This window comes from Brachyhypopomus gauderio, chromosome 14, assembly GCF_052324685.1.
Source record: "Brachyhypopomus gauderio isolate BG-103 chromosome 14, BGAUD_0.2, whole genome shotgun sequence".
NCBI lineage: Eukaryota > Metazoa > Chordata > Actinopteri > Gymnotiformes > Hypopomidae > Brachyhypopomus > Brachyhypopomus gauderio.
Window position 1 is genome coordinate 21906103 of NC_135224.1, and position 16144 is coordinate 21922246.

Sequence of the window (16144 nt, forward strand, 5' to 3'; positions counted from 1 at the left end):
TTGGATAAAATATAGGAACACAACGTGTCCTACAATAAGTTATTGTTTAATTTGTCAAGGGAATGTAAAATATAATTATTCCAGTTTTTCATGGTAGAATATACTAAGTATCCTTAGTCATTATGACCAATCAAGTTTAATCAAAACCAAACAAGCAATGTGAAATCATATCAATTTTCTTAACAGCAACAGAAAATATAATACAATAAGTCACAATAAAACTAACAAAATTGGGCGTTTTGTAGTTCTCATTTTATCCCCTAAAAAATCCAATCAAAAGTCTGTGTCCCGGATATTTAATAATAATAATAAAAAAAAAAAAACACGCACACAGAAATACACATTCAAAGCAGGAATGCAGATGGAGTATTAAAATGAAGGTTTAATATCGATGATTTCAGACATTCCCCAGCCAAGCCCTGGGTGTGGATTTAGATGGCATGTCTGAGTGTCCGTTCACTTTTAGCTCTTGCCCAACTAATCCTGTAGTACTTCGGGGAAAGCGTGGCAAGGTCCCAGAGCTTGAACCGGCTTCTGTTGACTCACGTCGACACAAAAGTGGCACACATCCAAACATGTAAGACTTAAAAAGCCCAAACCACCGGTAGATGACTGAAAAGGAGACGCATCTTTCGAACTGTCTTTGTTTTATGTGGACGTCTCAATCCTGAGGGTTAAAGGCATTTCAGATCTCAGTTCAGTCCTCTGTGCTCTGGGAGCCAGAGGAGATGGGGATGGACAGGGTCCCAGTGGCCCTCGGAAGGCTCTTTCAGGGCCTACACGGCTGTGCTCTTGGTCCCAATGTGTGGCCGAGCAAATTCCACAAAATCATCAATAAGAACTGGCCACGCGCCTGTAAAGCAAGAAACCAAAGTTACAATCTGATTACATTTTAACCAGCGCACCAAAGCAGGCACATGCTTATTATCTTTGGCAGCAAAAATAATTTTTATCAAAAACTATGCAGAAACTTGAAAGGCAGCAACAAAGGAACCCCGAAATAAATAAATTAATAAAATTAATAAAATTAACTTTTTTTAAAGAAGCAATTTGTAGATCACCTAAAAGGTATTTATGAAACAAAGCTAAATAACATTTAAAGTGACCTCGTAAATGAAACAAAGTGCATGGTAAAATGAAAGGCGGTATAACGCTTACCCTCCTCATCGTAGTTGGACATGTCATCAGTAATCATTGTGCTGAAGTCTAACAAGAGGTTCCAGGTGTCTTTTGGAATGGACCTCTTATGGTGCTCCTGTAGAGTTATAAGGATACCCTGACAAATACAAACTTAGCACAGGTGGCATGATGCCAGTGGTATTAAGGAAAATAACCTTAATAGCCTTCATTTACAACAGCGTCCAAAGCTAACCAAAATTATTCTAACAAATCCTGTCTAAATTTATCTAAGCAGTTACAAGAGATCCGTTTAGAAGGAGTTTTGAATCCATGTAGGGTAAAGCAGGCCAATTTCAAAGCCAATAGTATGAAAAAGAAAGATGGCTGCAGCTTTATAACCTTGATTGGCACATGTTGCTTATTGGTATATGTACAAGTGTGTGTTACTTATCAATCACCCTTACTTAGCAGCACGTGTATCGCATACTTATAATGGTAAATGGCTCATATCTAAAATCTGTCCAAAAGAAGAGTCTATTTTCCCACAATATAAGCAATCCCATTCCCATGTTCAGAAATGACTGATTTACACAGAAGACGACTCACCACTAAAAATTTGTTCCACAGGTCTAGGAATTTGAAGCGCCCAGCCAGTACTAAATTCCAGTAAGCAATTGCCATTTCTAAGTCTATAGAGGGGAAAAAAGGCAAATTAATTTAAAGAACAATGATGACTCCTCCCTGGCCCCAGTACAGAAGGAATTAACGGACACATACCCAAGCCTTTCTGCCCTGGATTCTTCGCAAAGTTGAAAGTAAACTGATAAAAGTCCTTAAATTTCCCTTGGTCTTTTAACTCCTGTTCCATTTTGGGTAATTGTGCTTTAAGCTTCTCTATGCCGTCACATCTTGGAAAGACAAAAAGGTGAGTTGAGTGCAAAATGCATATGCCACCGAGCTGTGCCGACAGCTTTGCGGTAGATACACTAATGTGTGGTGTGAGAACTTAGAGCAACAAAAGCAGATCACCCTTGTTCAGTCATTCCATCCATGAACTCTTGCTTTGAGAACTCGCACTGCGTTGCAGCACGAAACTTCCACGCAATTAGTAGTACGCTTATACTGGCTGGATCAAGACCCAAGTCATCGCAGAATTGCTGAATGCCGTCTATACCAATCTTGTTATCATCATGGGGGTCTGTTAAAATGATAAAATATACTAATGCCTTGCTTCTAGCATCATGGTTATCCAAGAGTATCTGGTTGTAAGAGTTAGCCAGCTTCGTTCAACTGAGAGCAGACATTTGGTAGACCCATGTTAGAATGCATACCAATTAAAAACAGTGTCTATTAACATAATTCAAACTAAAGTATACACGCTCTATATTTTTTTAAAGTGAAGTATTGCTTTAAAACCGTTTCTAAGATTTCTAAGTCTGTATATCATACAATTAATGAATATCATCATACTACGAAGGAAATGTTTCGAATTACCTCTGTACCGATTGTAGAGCTGTTCCAATTTTTTCTTGTCAAACGACCCCTTGAGGTTCTGTACATACAGTTCGGGATTCTGGAAGAAGTTGTCTGTGGCAACATCTAGTTTCCAGTCATTCTGAGACAAGCAGTTCAGCGCCGTTTTCTCGTTGGACTGAGTGAAAATCATGAACTGGCGAACTTTATCCTTCTGTGAGGATTTCAGCTTGTTCTGTCGTGGGAGAGCAGTTGGAGAGGGATGTCAAAATGGCAAATGTGTGTTACTAGACCAGGGGACGTCAGTCTAACGGTGGGCCTTTCTGCCAGCTCACTTAACACACTTTGATATCTGAGCAGCTAATGGGACGATATTTTTAGGTAGATGACATTAACGACCTGTTCTGATCATAAAGCACAGCCAAACAATTGAGTTGCAATTAAACTCTATGCTTACCAGAACACATCTCATCTTTGATAGCAACCTAGCTAGCTGGCTTTCATGAACACCCGATATGAAGATAAGATGTCTTTACATTACTGCCTTTGGTTTTGCTTCAGCCAATGTATCTGTAAGGTAGCAGTGCAGCTAGCTGGCTAACACGCTAGCCGTCAAGCGAGCAGCAGCCTGGTTTGCACAGTGAGCTAGCCTGCCGGCTAACCAGCTAGCTAGCTCTCCAACAACCATCAGTTCAATAGCTGTCGCTGCCTGAACTCCAGATAAATACATCTGGCAGCAGGGGTGACGTTTCTAACTGTGATACACCATAACACACACAGCTGTCTCGTGAGCACTAAATAAACAACTGTGTGTGTACATATAAATATATATATTTTGATTTACCATGTTTGTGATTTCCAGACTCCCTCTTCCGCTATGCCTCTCGGCCCTTCATCTACTTCCGCTTCTGCGCAGTGCGGTTTCCAAAACAGGTAAATGAATGCTGTTGAAAATAAACCTTAATAGTAGAATTTTACTTTTGTACACGTTGCCGAATAATTAAGCCTGTTATTGGACTGAATATTTGAATCTTTGAATTGGCCTTGCCAATTGTGACTGATCACTTTTTTCCTAGACTTAGGTTTAATTAGGTCTGGGAAACTGGTTAATTGTTGAAAACATAACCAACCACTTAAAGCTCCCTTTTGACCGACCTTCATCTGAGCACAAATTAAACTCGTTTAGTTATTGAACTGACTAATGTATTACAACACGCAGACAGGTTGAATAATTGCTAAAGCGTATTACTGTCACCTGGTTTAAAATGTAGTCCTATAATTGGGCATATACAGATTTCTTTCTTTTGCCCAAGAAAACAAAAAACGTTGTTAAATAAATTATCAAGAAGTAGGGATTTTAGTTACAGTGCCTGCTTATTGTTTGGTCTTCAGTCCCTTATAAAACTGCATGGGACACACTTGGCGTTTAGACGATCAGCAAAATGAATCGACATTTTCAACGGGGGATACGGGTTAATATTTGGATGTTAATATCTGAATGAAATATTTAGTCATCAGTCGTTAATCTAAGCATTTTCTCGGTTTTACAGACAGTTTTACAGGCTTAACTGACTTACGTGAAGACTGTCGAATTACAGACCAGTCTATTGAAATCCACAAGTGTCACCTACTGCAATGAATATACTATACAAACAAATACCCAACATTAACATCTTTAATTCACCACGGACACTCGATTGTTTTAATCAAGATCAGAGTTGGACCAGAGAGCCCATGACCCATCACACAGGGTCCCTCACATGGACACCACAGTCCTTCATGAACCCACAAACGTGGAGACCCCGTAGCGACCTCATCACAGCCTACCATTGCGGCAATATCACTGCGCTTTACGATATAGGTCTACGCAAAGATTGTAACGCGCCATAACTTGTGAAAAACAACGTTAATCTTTGACACAAAAATTGGTGATGCGCATGGTGAGACTGGTAAAATCACACCAAAGACCGTTGTGTTTAGAAATGTTGTACAAGTTCCGCGCGGAATCAGAGAAAAAAAATAGTTCCGGTTAAATAAAATCGCCCGAGATTCACACGCGCTTCCTTTCCAAGCGAATGCCGAAGTCGCGGACGGACCATGTCGAGCGGTTCTGCTGATTATAACAGGTACACAACCGGTTCCATCTAGTTTCGCTCCAAATTTGATTTGTCGTTGTTTCTTGTCGTGAGTAAACATTTGAAAACGTGTCTTTCTATTTTTTGATATGACGGTTGTGTGGCCGTGCGCCATAACTTGGCCTAGCGCAGCTGGTTAGCCGCCTCGGGCCCCTCGGAGCTCGCGCTGCGCGAGGCACTTCAGCTCGGACTCGCGCGCGCGTTAGTGTGTGACCCTCACGTTCATAACGTGTTAAAATCTCACGTGCGTATCTAGTTTATGCAGTTTATATTTCACGATCGTCAGCCTCACGCCCACCAACCGTGCCGAGGCCTGTACGTTAGCTAAAGCATTTGCTACAAATTATAGGGCCATGGTTTAGCCGTGCAGAAATCTGGGGGGGGGGGGAGTATACATCTAGCCTATCTTTGGACTAACTTGGTAATTACCTAGTTAGATAATTAATTTGACCTTAAAACGTCGCCCTGTACTGAAGTTTGTACATTTTATTTTGCGATGCCCGCAGCACCAACATCACATCGTACAGGTCTACTCGTCACGGAGAAACGGGCTCACTTTGCTCGACTACCCACGTGGCATTTTGGGAACGCAGTTCGATATCTTTCACGCAGAAGCGTCCGTCTTTCTAACCTGGAAATTTCTGCACTCCAAAAGAAATGGCAGTATTCTTAAGGTTTTGGTTAAGTGAACAAATGTTGTAAATAACGTGTTTCAGCTCTAGAGATCGAGACCATGGAGGGCCAGAGGGAATGGAGCCTGATGGTATCATCGAGGTAATTTCTTGGGAATACTTTACACTCTAAACTTAATACAACTAAACTGCAGTGTGTGTGTGTGTGCGCGCGCACTGCACCAGCAGTTGCCCAGGTGTCTGATAGTAAACCACGTGCAAGGACACAGGCATGACTACACACAGGAAGAGTGAGAGAAGTTATGTTTTGTATGTAAATATTTATACACTTTTATCACAGAGCAACTGGAACGAGATTACGGACAACTTTGATGATATGAATTTAAAGGAAACACTCCTCCGTGGAATTTATGCATATGGTTTTGAGAAGCCTTCCGCTATTCAACAGAGAGCTATTATTCCTTGCATAAAAGGTAAGTGCAACACGGTGCACACATTCACATGTTCTGTCACTGGTTTTGCGTGCTTAAACGCACAGCCCAAACGATCTGTCTGAAGCTTGGAGATTCACGCTGTTCCTCGTCCTTTAGGTTATGACGTGATAGCTCAAGCCCAGTCAGGCACTGGCAAAACTGCCACGTTTGCCATCTCCATCCTGCAGCAGTTGGAGATTGAGCAGAAAGAGACCCAGGCTCTGGTCCTGGCTCCGACCCGAGAGCTTGCTCAGCAGGTATGCTGTACCGAGGTCACGCTAAACTCATGTGTGTATCAGACCAAGGCAGCATATTTGGGCAGTAGCTCAATCCAAGGTACTCTTTTGCTATTCTTCCTGCTATGTGACTGGTGAATTGTGGATTTGCTGTGTTCGATTGTTTCTTTATTTGGTGCTCGGCAGGAAGCTAAAATGCTATTTTTGTATGTGTTCATTGCCTATAAAAGTGATATTTGATTTGATTGTTTTAAATAATTTGAGTTGGTTGGTTAAGTGAAAACTTAAGTCTATTTATTTAACTGATTGTTTTGTCTTGTCTTCTGTGCTCCTGTAGATTCAGAAGGTCATCTTGGCCTTAGGAGACTATATGGGCGCCTCATGCCATGCTTGCATTGGTGGTACCAATGTTCGCAATGAAATGCAGAAGCTACAAGCGGAAGCACCACACATTGTTGTGGGAACTCCAGGTCGTGTGTTCGACATGCTTAACAGGAGGTTCCTCTGTAAGTGCATTGGGCAAGAACTCTGATTCCAACAAACCAACTTGTTGTGTTCTGGACAAAGTGTGAAATGATGGTATACCATCTTTCGGGACTGACGAGTCATGGAGATACTTTTTAAAAATGTTCTTTACTGATCATAACTTTGTCCTGTGTGCAGTGTTGCATGTAGGTTGCCTGTAGCCCTGTTTGAAATCACTCACTGTTTTTGTTGTACTCTTTGGTGTAGCTCCTAAATGGATCAAGATGTTTGTCCTGGACGAAGCAGATGAAATGCTAAGTCGTGGGTTCAAGGATCAGATCTATGAAATTTTTCAGAAGCTGAGCACAAACATTCAAGTGAGTTAAATGTCCTTAAACTAGACACCTTGTGTCTTGGTCTTCCATGCAAAAGAACTGTGCTTAAATTACAGAATCCAGGTGTCCTGGTTTATGTAATAATGCGAGCAGAGTAAAGGTTTATGGAAGAAGACCAATTGCCCTGCGCCGTCTATGAAACATGGTTGGACCTCTTTCTTAATGTCCAGTGGCCTTCGTTTCAAGGTTCAGTGCGACAGTCTCCATTGCTGGTCGCCATCTTTGCTGACGGCAGTGGGATCGGTGGCTTGCTATGCTTTGACTTCTTGTAAATGCACGTGTGGTTCAGTGTGGTCGTTCCCTGATGCAGGTTGTGCTCCTCTCGGCCACCATGCCTGCGGAGGTGTTGGACGTGACCACCAAGTTCATGCGGGAGCCCGTCCGGATCCTGGTGAAGAAGGAGGAGCTCACCCTGGAGGGTATCAAACAGTTCTACATCAATGTGGAGAGAGAGGTGAGGACACGTGTGGTCCCATGAACCTCAGTGCTCTGCTATTAAGCCACCTTCTTTTTCCAAAGCGCCATGCCAAAATAAGCAGTTCTAAGTTTTCGAATTTAGTTCTGTTTGTCATGCTAGTATGGTATGTAAAGAAGGAAGAGCAAAAACACAGCATCGCAAACGAGTCCAGGACGAACCTCTTTCCTAATGTTCATTGTCCTAGGGCTCAAGATTCTGTGTCACATTGAATAAGGGGATAATCTTGTCTGTCAGCTGTCATTTTCCGTGCACATCTAATGGCAAATTGTTCTACCTGCAGGAATGGAAACTGGACACTCTCTGTGACCTCTACGAGACTTTGACAATCACCCAGGCTGTCATTTTCTTGAATACGAGACGGAAGGTGGACTGGCTGACTGAAAAGATGCATGCAAGAGATTTCACTGTGTCTGCACTGGTAAGATTGTTGGAGTTTCTCCATGATCTGGTGATTCGATGGATTGCTGTCCAAACATGATTACATCGTACTTCTGTACGTAGTTGTGAGCCTGGCTGTTGGTGTGTGGTATGAAATGATGTTATACCATCTTTCGGGACTGACTTCTAATGGAGAAGCTCTTCTAGTTGCACTGATCATACCTCTGACCAGCTGGCTTGGTATATGTAGGTTATGTTACACGGGCTTGAATGACTCTGGCTGTGGCTGCTCTGGTTTTAAAAATAAAATCCTTCTTTTGTAGCACGGAGACATGGACCAGAAAGAACGGGACATCATCATGAGAGAATTTAGGTCTGGCTCCAGCAGAGTGCTGATTACCACAGATTTATTGGTGAGTTGTAGAAAAAAAATTCACACTTCCATAAGCCATACGTAACAAAGTGTGGCTTTTGAGAAGACAGTTGTGTGTGTGTGTGTGTGTGTGTGTGTGTGTGTGTGAGGAATTGAAGATTACCCACATGCAATGCTTGAACTAGATTATTGCGATAAATAAACATGTCTTTCCTAAAACTGCTTCTTCTCAGGCACGTGGTATTGATGTGCAACAAGTTTCACTTGTCATCAACTACGATCTGCCGACAAACAGGGAGAACTACATCCATAGGTGATTCAAATAAAGTCTCGTTTTTGCCTTTGGAGTCTGTTTGTCTGGGGGTCTTGATCTCAAACTCCCTGCTTCTGTTTCAGAATTGGTCGTGGAGGTCGTTTTGGCAGGAAAGGCGTCGCCATCAACTTCGTTACTGAAGAAGACAAAAGGATACTGCGAGACATCGAGACGTTTTACAACACGACCGTTGAGGAGATGCCCATGAACGTCGCCGACTTGATTTAAACTCTGGAGATCTTAATGCAGGGATAGCTATCGAGTAATCACTTGCATTCACGCTTATTTTATTGGAGGAATAAAAACCTCTTCTCAATGCTGGCTGTGGATCAGACTTGCAAATTCGATACGTGACTCTTCTACGTGGACGGTTGTAAACTCCATATCGGTTTTTACTGGTAGTGGTGTTTACAGAAAATGGGTTCTTTAAATGTATTCTTTATCAGGTATTTTCTCCCTAGTATGTTCAAAATCTATGTATTGGATGTTCTTCACCGTTTAGTAATTTACTTGTGGACTAAAAGATACAAGTGCTGCATCAAATCTGCCAATTATGTTATGCTAACATATGTGTGCAGTTTAACTTCGTTCACTCATCCTCCCATGTCAGTAAAGCAAAAGCACTTTTTTTTTTGTTGAATGTATTATTTAATTGTATATTGTTTTATGTAGTACTTCTTTGTGTGAAGTCCTCTTCAAAGGTGGGTCTTAACATTTACAACTAAATGTTCCATGTAGTTTTTGGCTCATTTGACAATAAAGAGGATAGTGATACTCCTGACTGTAGCTTTTGAGTGTGTATATTTAAACTGTAAACTGATGCTTCATTCTAAAGTGAACTTGCATGTTTGCTTTGACCAGGTCAGCAAGGGGTGCTGTTGTAAAGGAGATTGAAACTAGGGTTAGCTGCTTTGTTACTAGAACTTCTGTTTTCAGCCTGTAAAGAAACTGGGTGGTAATGTAGCTAGTTGGAGAGGTGATGGGACATCTTCACATCCGACCGTTCTGTTTCTTGAAATGGCTGCTTTGAATTTTTTGTGGAGAGCATTTGGCTTTGTGGAGCGAATGCTAGCCCAGCAGCTACACTGCTGCAGTTGTTAGAGGTTGCTAGTTAAAGCTCCTTTGCCAAGATGCCAGCGGTGGACCCTGAGCAAGGTCCTTAACTCAAGTGCTCAAATTGTACTGTCACAATTTTAAATTTCTTAATGTCTGCCAAGTAAATCTGGTCTCTGACAGTAAATACATTTGTACTTACAGGTGGCAATTTTTTTTTTTTTACTTTAGTGCCTTTCTATGCCTTGTGTAACTCATGAAATGTATGGGACTAGAATGGGGTTTCTCATGGCCTCATTCTCAAACAGTGCCAGGTAGGCCACATGAGTGTCTTCCCATGTACGTGGGAACCTTCATAGCAGACCACTTGTAGGTGGGGTATTTCAAGTCAACCGTGTTGGTGGTTACCACCAGTTATAAGTGATCATAAAGAACTGAAATTCTGCTCATGCACATTGTGGCATCCTTCACACAAACCGCACAAGAATCTTGTAAAGTTATGGTTTCTTATCACGGTATACCATTGAAGCAGACATTTGAGCCTTTAGCCCAGTTCTAGTTGAGGGCATTAGCATAACCAGTCATTTGATAATACAGTAGTGCTGGAATTGACAGTCAGATGCATTAAAATCCTAGCAAAGATCTCCACACACAGTTGCTCTGGAAGGCAACACACAACCAATCACTGCTGATTGGACAGCCTTAAGATGCAAACTTTCATGCATATGTTTCAGGTGTTGCTGTTCATACATAATGACTGCAGTTGGGGATGAAAAGGCACGGCCCTTCCTGTATAACAAACGCTCTGTTATTCCCGAGGATTCACATCTGCATTATAGCAGCAGCAGAAAAGGAAGTTGCATCAGTGTTCAAGTGTCAACCACAGACCAGCTTTACTACGATTTGAAAGTTCAATGCTTGCACAACAGTGAACCTGCTGGTCGGTCTTAAGGTTACAGTCCTCACTCCTGCAGCCCTAAACCTGCCTTATTCTCTCACAGAACTATGAATTCACCCAAGACTTGTTGCATCTACATTTTGCACGGTGAACAGTGAAGGTTCACACAACTGTGTGGGAAGGTGCAAAATTGGTCATTTATTTGGTGCATCTGCAAAATGTAATTAAATAAAAATGGAATTAAATAAATGTTTAATAAATAAGACACACAAAAAAACCACCACCAAAACAAAAACAAGTTGGAGTAGATTTATTGGACACTGAAAGGAAGCCACATGTGATTGTAGGTGCACTAGAAGAACTAGAAATCTAAGAAACTTCACAATAAGTATGCAATGTCAAAAACTATGTTCAACAAAGCACTGACGAATGTCATGTCAATAAGCACAAAAGGGGTTTAAAGCAGTGTGTTGATGAAGGGAGAAAGGTGATTTCATAGTACGCAAAATCCCAAGTTTCACAAGAAAGCTGCTTTGCATGGGTAGGATACTAAAAGGTGTGGAATACACAGTAGTCTGACTTTAGCCAATGTGCAGTACAGCCTTCCAAAAAGTCCTGAAGATACCTGCTGTACCTCGGGATCTGTTGCTCGTCTCCAGAGCTCATGGAAGTCCTTTTCGTGTCCATGCGAAGTCATCATCTGGTTGTAGATACAGAGATGGTAGGGAGCCCTCCCCTCTCCTGAGAAGAAGACGTGGTCTTGGGGTGAGATCCCAATCGCAATAGCACAAATGCCCAAGAAGACGTCATCAATATGAATAGAGGCATTTAGGGTAAGAGATGCTTGGTATAGTCTGGAAGCGACATCTTTCGAGAGGACATAACCAGCACCAGGTGTGTAATCAGGGTAAAGTAACCAGGGATACATCTCCTGAGACACATAGTACTTGCTCTCCTTGCTGCGAACAGGTGGAGCACCTCGATGCACCTTCCCAATCCAGAAGTCCTTAACGCCTGCCTGGTCAGCCTCCTTGAGGTAGCGGATCAGGTTGGGCAGGTGCACAAAGATGTCATCGTCCGCCGACATGAGGAATCGGGCATGGGGGCAGTAAAAGTGTGTCCAGCTTATCTGCAGCAATAGCTTGAGGGTCAAGTTGTGGAACGTGTCGAGAAAGTCCTGTTGGATGAGGTCATGGTGGCGCTCATCTTCCTCCAGCAGCTGCTGTTGGAGCGTCCCCCTCTGCAGAGGCTGAGGATGGAGGCCCAGCGCGAACAACACCTTCACAGTCACACCAAGGCTCTCCTCTATATAAACCTCATTCCCCCAGGTTGATCGAATGGCCTGCCTCCTCTGGAAGTTCTGCGGAGAAGTCTTGACAAACAGCAGCAGCAGAATATTTTGCCCAGTGCACTTCTGGTTGTGGTTTATCAAGTATCGGTGACTGCTGAACCTGCGGGCTTCCTCGCGGCTGATCGTTAAATTAGTGCTGATGTAGTCTAAGCTGGTAAATATGTGGCGGAGGGAGAAGGACTTGACATGGCTCAGTATGCTACTGTCAAGAGTTTCCCAGTGTAACGTGACCATCAACACCACAAAGAACGTTGACATCAAATGTCGGAGTTTGCATTTTCGTGAACAGTGGACATTCACAAACATCTTGGACCATGGTAGGTCTTCAGCTGAAAGTTGGGTCAGAGGGGATGGGACATGTTACACAGAGTCCGTTATGCATCATTATTCAATGTGTTCTAGCTGGAATTCCATCATAAAACGAAGACCATCTTAATGGACCTCTGAAGTCCTTAAAGCATGGGATCTGAAAATAGAAACAAGATTACATAAAACCATACAGTATAAATATTGTGCATTTTAAAGTTAGGCTACATAAAAGAAAGGTAGTTCTCAATTTAAAGTAAGCAGTTTTCATTCTAAAACAATTCGATTACATCTATGTGGCTTGACAAAAAAAAATATGCAAGTAAGCATTCCCAATTCTGGACCTTTCTAAAAAAATTATAATAAAAAAATAAAAAGTACTGCAAAATTATGCAAATATAAATTCTCAATTAGATTAAGTAACTTAAATGTAAATTAAGTGGTTAAAAAGTAGGTGAGTGTAGGTGTGGACTGACTGACCCTCCTCGGTTGCCATATACACACGTACTCAAACACAATGCTGTCAAAACATTTTCACCTTTTTTACTTCAAATATCTACATCATATATCTAGGGTGACAAACTTAAAACATGCATGGAGTTTAACAAAGCCATAATAGTGAACATTGCAATGTCACAGCAACAGCGAATGATATGTTAGTTATTCAAGCTCAAATCAACAGAAGCATGTTTGCATGTTTCTTACTCAATTAGATCTTTCCTTCTGCCTAATACACAACACCTAGATCAGCCTATCAATTAATTCCAGCCAGCACTAAAGCCCAGCTCTTTATCGGCGTAATCCAATCTAACAGATGGGAGTATGCGATTTACAAGAGCACATGGAAAAAAAACAGATTATGGTAGAAATACAATGACCATGATCAGATTATTACGTGCATGTAAACATATTCAATATCAATAGCACTTTTTATTCATTATGACAGCAGCAACGTGAGTTATTATTTAAAACCATGGATGTAGTGCCTCTTGTGCATAACAGAACTTTAGCAACTAGAGTCTTAACACCTTGCGAAGAAAAACAGACAAATGAACACATCATTGCTCCTAGTCAGCAAACACGCCTATGTAGGCGAGCTGCTTCAAAACAAACGAAAACTAGCTTCACATGACTGATTAAAAACAATGAGAAACGGCAAGAATAACATAGGAAAAAATTTAATCTACTTCCCCCCAATATTCATTTTATAAGTTACCGAATTACCATTCTTCACTAACTTTCAAGACAGGTGATGCGGCCAGTAATGATGTACAAGTGTGTTTTTCACACTACATGAATGCACAGGTATCACGGTCACCTTGTCACACGTTGCTCTACATTTACTTTTGACAGTTTTCAAACAAGAAATACGCTTCAAAATGACAATATCACAGAGGAAGGCCTGTACATCCTGAACGAAAAGTAGATGACTTCCAGCCCAATCTAGACACCCACACACAACACGAGAGAGGGAGGAATTGAATAAAAATAAAACTAAATGTATGCATGTGTCTTTTTGCTGAGTTAACTAATTAACACAATTGTGTAGCTGTCAGAGGTTGTTTCACCTGGCTGTGAGCTCCAGGTTTTAGTAGCTAGCTAACTAGTTCACTTAGCTTAACTAACTTAGCTAGCTGTCAGTTTCTTCAAATGAAATAAAACATCACGGTAGATAAGATAAGTATTAAGTAAAATACGTTGGTAGTTCCTTGCCGTCTTGGAAAGATAATGTACTGTGTCCTTAAACGTCAATTTCACTTGTTTCCCCAAACGAAATAACTTAATGACAAATGCTAGTTAAACAGCACTAAACAGTAAATGCCACTATGAATCACTTTTTCCCCGTTACAGAAAACTTGACGTTTAGATGCTCTACGCATTCATATTTTCATGAAATACCTTCATATCCCAAGGTTATAAAGGTAAGGTAATAAAAGCGAGTTCAAAGTATGTCCTGCGCTATCATGATGTGCGAACACGTTGCTCGGTTAGTTAATAAGACTAAAGTGCCTTTTTAATGAAAACTGTTTAACCCTTACAAAAACGTCGATATAGGCAATGGAAACGGAAAGTGTCTTAAAACGTTAACTACTTATATCGACAAACGTTTTAATAGCTAAAGCAGTTTCCTTTAAAAAAAATCAATTGGATGAAAACATGACCTATAAAGATAAAAACATACAGCTACTGAACAATGTTTCGCCTACCTCACCAACACCTGTCGAGTCATTTAATGTTATAAGGAGACTAAAATCCTATTAAATACCTCCAGGTACGTAACTCGGTATGAGCACACAGGAGATTCGTCGGGCGCCAAAAAAAGAGATTTTAGGTTTGAAAGTGTACGTTAGACCAACGTACTGGTGGAGGACCTAAGCGAAAGTGTGTGAAGGACGCCTTGGCGATCATGTTAGGTGTTGTGCTAGGTAACACATTCTGTGCGGAGGGGGGCGAGGGAGGTTTTCCGTGGTTTTGCAAACGCTGCTGTTACTTTTTTCAGTTTCTTATTATACGATGGGCTCTCGCTTTGCTGATGACTTTTTGAAATGGCATGTAAGACCATTTCAAAATAAGTTTGTGTTGTGCGATTCAATGTTATTGCCCTAATTAGACATGCGTTGTCGTGGGAAAGGTTGTATATTGGGGCACACTGCTTTTAAAAAGCTGTACTACTATTTAAAGAATGCACGTCCAATGCTGAAAATGAAAGGACATTGAGATGTAGGAGAGAAACTGAATGCCCTTGCACTGTATGTTTAACTTGGGTGTCCACGTACACCTCAAAAGGCCTGCTAGGTTATGTTACATTTTGAGGTGAAACTGTAATTTAGTACATTTATAAATTAATGCATTTCACTAATTTGATGCAAATCGCTCTATTTAGCAAGAAAAAGCAACAGTGACAAAGAAAACACTTTATGCCTGAAGAGGAACCCACTCTGGTTAACACCACAGGATTAATATACAAGGAATCATTGTGAATCATACAAGTTATTTTTTTAGGATAAATTAATGATAATATTAATCCAAGCACGTAAAGCAAATTTACCAAAACTACAACACGTACGCTACATTTCAGAAACACGATGCAAATTCAGAAACTGCAAACCAGGACTAGTTTTACAGAAAAATGTGTTACCACAGAATTCTGTGACCACAAACACCATGTTTGTACTTTTTCTGCATGTGTGATGTCGAGAAATAAGATAGTGTTGTCATCTTCTGCACATGGGTACTCTATTGAAGTTTAGAAGAAAGTTAATTTAAGCGCATTCTATAAGATTAGGTATAGAGATAAGGTGCATGTCCTTTATGCATGCTGCCACAAATTTTTGCAGTTTAAATTCAATTTCACGTAATTTAGACAGAATAAAAGCAAGCAAATGCTATTTATCTTTAACTTGTGCCGTTTTCTCCGAACCACTTGACGGTGTTTAGCTGTTCGTCGTGAATCTTTTTGGGCGTATTTCTGAGGAGCTCTTTGAGTCATTTAAGCGCAAACTGCATTGAGCAACACGGGTAACGGTGCAGTAGCACCTTCACGTTTTTGCGAACAGGAACAGAACCACTTCCCCTTTAGTACTTTTACAAGACTAGTATCCGCATGCTAAAACGGGTGATTTATTACTTGACATTTCTTACTTTTAATATTTGTGTTTAACTTGAACTTTTTTTGCGGTAGGTCGTAGTGGCGGCACAACTCTGTTGGCCTGGACGGTAGTTCATATATTTTCGCAAGTTTTTATTTTGTGCATTCTACATTGAACAAATCCACATCTGTAAGAAAACGGACAATGTTGTAGTTACAGTCTGTTTTAGAGGGGCGGAGGCCTTTCTTAATTATTTAAAGTTGTTCTAAAATAGTTCACTTGATCTATCAGAGTACTGCTGAAAGGTAGATTTAACCCCTTCAGAACCCACTGCAATAGACATGACGTATCGTGCCCGCCTAAACCAATAAAATAATCTGTGATTGTAGTTGTGAAATCATGTTTGTCACTTATTGGTTCACGATCATCCAATCACAATGAAGTCTTGACAGGAAAGCGCGTCAGTCATCAGACGA

At 41.0% G+C, this 16144-nt stretch overlaps 3 protein-coding genes and 4 non-coding genes across 12 annotated transcripts; 5 read left to right on the forward strand and 2 right to left on the reverse strand.

Moving 5' to 3' along the window:
• Positions 1 to 30: 30 nt before the first annotated feature.
• dcun1d1 (DCN1, defective in cullin neddylation 1, domain containing 1 (S. cerevisiae)) lies at positions 31 to 4309 on the reverse strand. Of its 3 annotated transcripts, XM_076972323.1 has the most exons (8): positions 4170 to 4309; positions 3437 to 3536; positions 2614 to 2827; positions 2149 to 2317; positions 1897 to 2027; positions 1726 to 1808; positions 1159 to 1255; positions 31 to 853 (listed from the first exon to the last, which is right to left on the reverse strand). In XM_076972323.1, exons 2-8 carry the CDS (start codon positions 3437 to 3439, stop codon positions 777 to 779), a joined length of 774 nt encoding a protein of 257 aa, XP_076828438.1. In that variant the 5' UTR covers positions 3440 to 3536; positions 4170 to 4309; the 3' UTR covers positions 31 to 776. The 3 variants fall into 3 exon arrangements, with proteins under 3 accessions (XP_076828438.1, XP_076828437.1, XP_076828436.1); XM_076972322.1 differs by lacking the exon at positions 4170 to 4309 and having other exon boundaries at positions 3437 to 3714; XM_076972321.1 differs by lacking the exons at positions 3437 to 3536; positions 4170 to 4309 and adding an exon at positions 3050 to 3283.
• Positions 4310 to 4584: 275 nt separating this feature from the next.
• eif4a2 (eukaryotic translation initiation factor 4A2) lies at positions 4585 to 9251 on the forward strand. Its single transcript, XM_076972320.1, has 11 exons — positions 4585 to 4718; positions 5444 to 5501; positions 5700 to 5832; positions 5950 to 6089; positions 6406 to 6574; positions 6801 to 6910; positions 7239 to 7382; positions 7687 to 7824; positions 8108 to 8197; positions 8391 to 8470; positions 8554 to 9251. The coding sequence occupies exons 1-11, from the start codon at positions 4690 to 4692 to the stop codon at positions 8696 to 8698; spliced, it is 1236 nt and encodes a 411-aa protein (XP_076828435.1). The 5' UTR covers positions 4585 to 4689; the 3' UTR covers positions 8699 to 9251.
• On the forward strand, positions 6635 to 6714 carry LOC143475834 (small nucleolar RNA SNORD2). Its single transcript, XR_013121145.1, has one exon. It is a non-coding gene; the product is annotated as a small nucleolar RNA SNORD2 (small nucleolar RNA).
• LOC143475826 (small nucleolar RNA SNORA81) lies at positions 6951 to 7130 on the forward strand. The gene has a single exon (XR_013121138.1). It is a non-coding gene; the product is annotated as a small nucleolar RNA SNORA81 (small nucleolar RNA).
• LOC143475828 (small nucleolar RNA SNORA81) lies at positions 7431 to 7614 on the forward strand. The gene has a single exon (XR_013121139.1). It is a non-coding gene; the product is annotated as a small nucleolar RNA SNORA81 (small nucleolar RNA).
• On the forward strand, positions 7933 to 8006 carry LOC143475833 (small nucleolar RNA SNORD2). The gene has a single exon (XR_013121144.1). It is a non-coding gene; the product is annotated as a small nucleolar RNA SNORD2 (small nucleolar RNA).
• Positions 9252 to 10716: 1465 nt separating the features above from the next.
• b3gnt5b (UDP-GlcNAc:betaGal beta-1,3-N-acetylglucosaminyltransferase 5b) lies at positions 10717 to 15562 on the reverse strand. 4 transcript variants are annotated; one of them, XM_076973264.1, is made up of 2 exons: positions 14345 to 15562; positions 10717 to 12238 (listed from the first exon to the last, which is right to left on the reverse strand). In XM_076973264.1, exon 2 carries the CDS (start codon positions 12076 to 12078, stop codon positions 10939 to 10941), a length of 1140 nt encoding a protein of 379 aa, XP_076829379.1. In that variant the 5' UTR covers positions 12079 to 12238; positions 14345 to 15562; the 3' UTR covers positions 10717 to 10938. The 4 variants fall into 4 exon arrangements, with proteins under 4 accessions (XP_076829379.1, XP_076829378.1, XP_076829380.1 ...); XM_076973263.1 differs by having other exon boundaries at positions 14286 to 15562; XM_076973265.1 differs by lacking the exon at positions 14345 to 15562 and adding an exon at positions 13978 to 14255.
• Between the last annotated feature and the right edge of the window lie 582 nt (positions 15563 to 16144).

Coding starts and splice junctions, on each gene's coding strand:
- b3gnt5b (XM_076973264.1), bottom strand. CDS start 12,078: ATGTTTGTGAATGTCCACTGTTCACGAAAATGCAAACTCCGACATTTG.
- eif4a2 (XM_076972320.1), top strand. CDS start 4,690: ATGTCGAGCGGTTCTGCTGATTATAACAG. Junction 5,502..5,699: donor AGCCTGATGGTATCATCGAG/GTAATTTCTTGG, acceptor CTTTTATCACAG/AGCAACTGGAACGAGATTAC. Junction 6,575..6,800: donor GCTTAACAGGAGGTTCCTCT/GTAAGTGCATTG, acceptor TCTTTGGTGTAG/CTCCTAAATGGATCAAGATG.
- dcun1d1 (XM_076972321.1), bottom strand. Junction 2,318..2,613: donor GCTCTACAATCGGTACAGAG/GTAATTCGAAAC, acceptor TCATTTTAACAG/ACCCCCATGATGATAACAAG. Junction 1,809..1,896: donor TCCAGGGCAGAAAGGCTTGG/GTATGTGTCCGT, acceptor TCCCCTCTATAG/ACTTAGAAATGGCAATTGCT.